General features: G+C 34.3%; 1 protein-coding gene across 1 annotated transcript in view; it reads right to left on the bottom strand.

The window, feature by feature from the left end:
- Positions 1 to 83: 83 nt before the first annotated feature.
- LOC108693185 (ras-specific guanine nucleotide-releasing factor 1-like) overlaps positions 84 to 3,564 on the bottom strand; it is a 121,296-nt gene continuing 117,815 nt past the window's right edge. Inside the window, exons 22-26 of the mRNA XM_018201999.1 lie at positions 3,341 to 3,438; positions 2,973 to 3,255; positions 2,172 to 2,366; positions 175 to 241; positions 84 to 136 (exon numbers count right to left, since the gene is read on the bottom strand). Of these exons, the coding sequence (XP_018057488.1) occupies positions 84 to 136; positions 175 to 241; positions 2,172 to 2,366; positions 2,973 to 3,255; positions 3,341 to 3,438 (696 nt within the window). The remainder of the gene's footprint in view (positions 137 to 174; positions 242 to 2,171; positions 2,367 to 2,972; positions 3,256 to 3,340; positions 3,439 to 3,564) is intronic.

The following is a 3,564-nucleotide window of genomic DNA, read 5'->3' as shown; positions in this document are numbered from 1 at the left end:
AGTATATTAAAATAAAATTAATTCATTTTGTAGACACGTTGCTGACCGAAGGGGGTAGATCGATTAAAGTAGAACTACTCAACCTAGATGTTCTGGGCTCGAGTTCCAAGGACATACGATACAGATCCTTCTCGTTCAGCAGGAGCGATGTGTCGAGTAGATAGTTGGTTACCTTCGTGACCAATTCGATCTTATAGGGGGTTTGTTGGAAATGCCGTATCTCGCGGATTACGTGAGAAATCTGAAAAGGCACACAATATCTTCTCGTAACTTGTTCATTAATGTGAATACATAATTAAAAAATTTGTGATAAATTGAACCTATTGGGTTGTTCAAAAAGTCATTGCGTTTTTTTCATTTGATTTTCAGATGTGTTTATTTAATATATGTAATGAACATTAATCAATGATATATTGGCCGTTTTGTTCGATGACCTTCTGCCATCTCCCGGACAACTTCATAATACCACGTTCATAAAACTTCCCATCCTTTTCTGCGAGAAACTTGTCTAGGTGCAGTTTGAGATCTTCAGAAGCAAACGTTTTACCATTCAAGGAGTTTTGCAAGGAGTGAAAGAGATGGAAGTCTGGTGCAAGGTCTGAGCTATATGGTGGATGTGGTAACATCCCGACCATGTTGCGACAATTTTTGCCGAGTGACCAAATTTGTGTGTGGTCTCACATTGTCGTGGTGAAACACCACACCCTTACGATTGATTAGCTCGGGACGTTTCTGTGCGATGGCATCATTTAATTTCTGCAGCTGCTCACAGTAGACATCGGAATTAATTGTTTTGTTTTTTGGAAGTATTACAGCTCATAGAAGACTGGTCCCTTCTAATTCTACCACATTGACAGCATTACCTTCTTTTGGTATCTCCGCCTTTGCTTGCCTTTCCGGTGCTTCACCTCGCCTACTTCAACTTCTTTTTGCTGCTGACATTGTTGTAAACATTTTTCGTCGCCCGTAATCATACACTTCAAGAACGGAACGTTTTCTTCGCGTTTGATGAGTTGATCGCGAACGCTCATTCATCTGCGATTCGTCAGATGAATTTCTTTCAACTCATGCGGTATCCAAACATCGAGCTTCTTTACGAAGCCTAGCGATTTCAAATGGTCATGAACACTTCCAACGGATACTTTTAGAGCGATAGCAAGCTCTCGAATCGTTGAATGCTTATTTGCTTGCAATGCTTTCATTTCATCGTCGTCAATCTTGGAAGGCCTACCGGAACGATGAACATCTTTGACTGAAAAATCACCATCACGGAATCGGGCGAACCAGTTCTGGCACTGACGTTTTTTGACGACATTTCTGTAAACTCGACGCAACTTTTCCCTTGCTTCAGTTGCTTTCTTCCCTTTTTTGAAGGGAAATAAATAAAACAGAATATGACGAATATGCTCTTCAAAATTCTCTATGTTCGAACCACAATTGCAAGCACAAAACTCGATCGAATCGCATCAACTTTTTTTTTTATTTTTAGGTGTCAACAACAAAACGCGCGTAAATATTTGACATTCATGTCACGCTTGCATACAAATAAACGTGGACAACGCCATCTATTGGAAAAAACGCAATGACTTTTTGAACAATCCAATATTTTATCCCAAACGATCCATCAAAATTTTGTGTTAATTTAATATAAAGATAAATATGTTAGAAAATAATATAAATGTCATGTAAAAAATGTAACATTGATATAATTGATAAACAAATTGTAAAAGCATATTTCTTCAGTAAAATTAATATTTATAATATATTTAATATACTTTACTCATTTATCTTATAATTAATACACTTTACTCATTTATCTTATAACTAATATTTTGAAATATTTAAATTATTTTCATTTGTATACTTGCAAGTTGTGTTATTTTAACACTAACAAATGTTGAATATCAATTTTAATAATTACAAAATAACACTATCATTATACTCGGGTATGTTAAGAATTCAACACAAAAATTGTAACAAGAATTGACTTTAATACAAATACAAAATATCTTCACTGTATAGCAAAAAACATAACATAAAATAATTAATTAAACGTATATCAATTTTAAACAAATCATTCTTCAAATCCTCTATATTTATGCTAACAGATTAAAGGATTTGATAAGAAGGAATGTAAAATATAAATTTTAAGTAAAATTGAAGAAGCTCACCATTCGCATTTTTGAGAAATTTAAAAGACCTTCGGTGACATTTGGAGTACCCTCTTCAATAAACGAAAGGTCGGTAAGATAAAGACCTAAGTAAGGGATACAAGGTGGATCACATCGATGCAAGGCGTCCCGCAAATTTCTAAAGCGTCCATCGGATGATACGATATGCTGTAGTCTTTCTATCGTTTGCTTTGTCTGGAAATTAATAAACAAAGAAGTTATATCTGCAAACATGTGTTAATTATAACGCTTTATTACTGTTCAATAAAAATAATTATATATACACGAAAGAACGATTTTGCTACATAATATCTACAAATTTTGGTGGATACACAGAACTAAGAATAGTTTTGTTGAATCAGCAAAATAATTATGCAAGGAGTTTAATTTGATGAATAATGCTGTAAAAAGTTTTGACATTCTAGCGACCATAATTCTACATAATTATTTAAACATTCTACATAATTATTTTGATAATCCAACAAATCATCTTCAGATCTAGTTAGTTTTTAGATTCTTCAGCAAAACCTTTTTCTTTTCGTGAAAAAATGAAGGTAATTGGTTTCCGTAGTTTTTCCCAAGTTTTGCTAAGTATATCTACAAATTGTTCGATTTGATTACGACACAATTTTGAAGTATTTATAATTTGCAAATAGATCGAGTTAATTTAATGTATTTTAGTGTGTTATAAGTACAAGTGCAGACACTTTGGAGAATTTACACAAATTATTACCGAACTAAACGAATTACGTATGAAATTGGATTTATAAATCATTCAGGAATTCATTTCAAGTAACATACCGTTTTGGAAACCTTATCCCAAGTTTTCTTCAGCCTATATACGCTACTGTTTGTGAACGCAGCGCAAATTTGCAGCACACCGTTGTAATTATGCAAAACCCTATTGATATCAGCAACCGCAGCCCATTTCTCGATAGCCGCGACTCTGGCCGACATATTGGAACGACGAATAATTTCGGAAACAACCAATTGCGATACTTCGTTGAATCTTTTCGTCATGAGAAGAATATGAGGCGCGCGAGTTGCCTTGTCCGTCTTCATCCACGCTTGTCCAAGAAATTCTCTGTAAAGTAAATGTCTATATAGCATAAATGTCTATATGTCAAACAGCAGCGATATGATTTAGCAATATTAGCAATGTTATTTACTCGCTAGCGATGGAAATAAATATATGATGATCTAGATATGTCATCTGTTCAGCAATCTCGAGTGCAGACAGCGTCTCGATGCTCTCCTTACTCGGAATCTGAAAATAATTTGTTGTTGAATATTAGTCCAACAAAATTCTATCAGTATTATTATAGTAATAAAATATGATAATTACACACACACACACACACACACACACACACACACACACACACACACACAC

This window comes from Atta colombica, unplaced genomic scaffold (genome assembly GCF_001594045.1).
Source record: "Atta colombica isolate Treedump-2 unplaced genomic scaffold, Acol1.0 scaffold108, whole genome shotgun sequence".
Taxonomy (NCBI): domain Eukaryota; kingdom Metazoa; phylum Arthropoda; class Insecta; order Hymenoptera; family Formicidae; genus Atta; species Atta colombica.
This window is presented reverse-complemented; position numbering and strand designations above follow the sequence as displayed.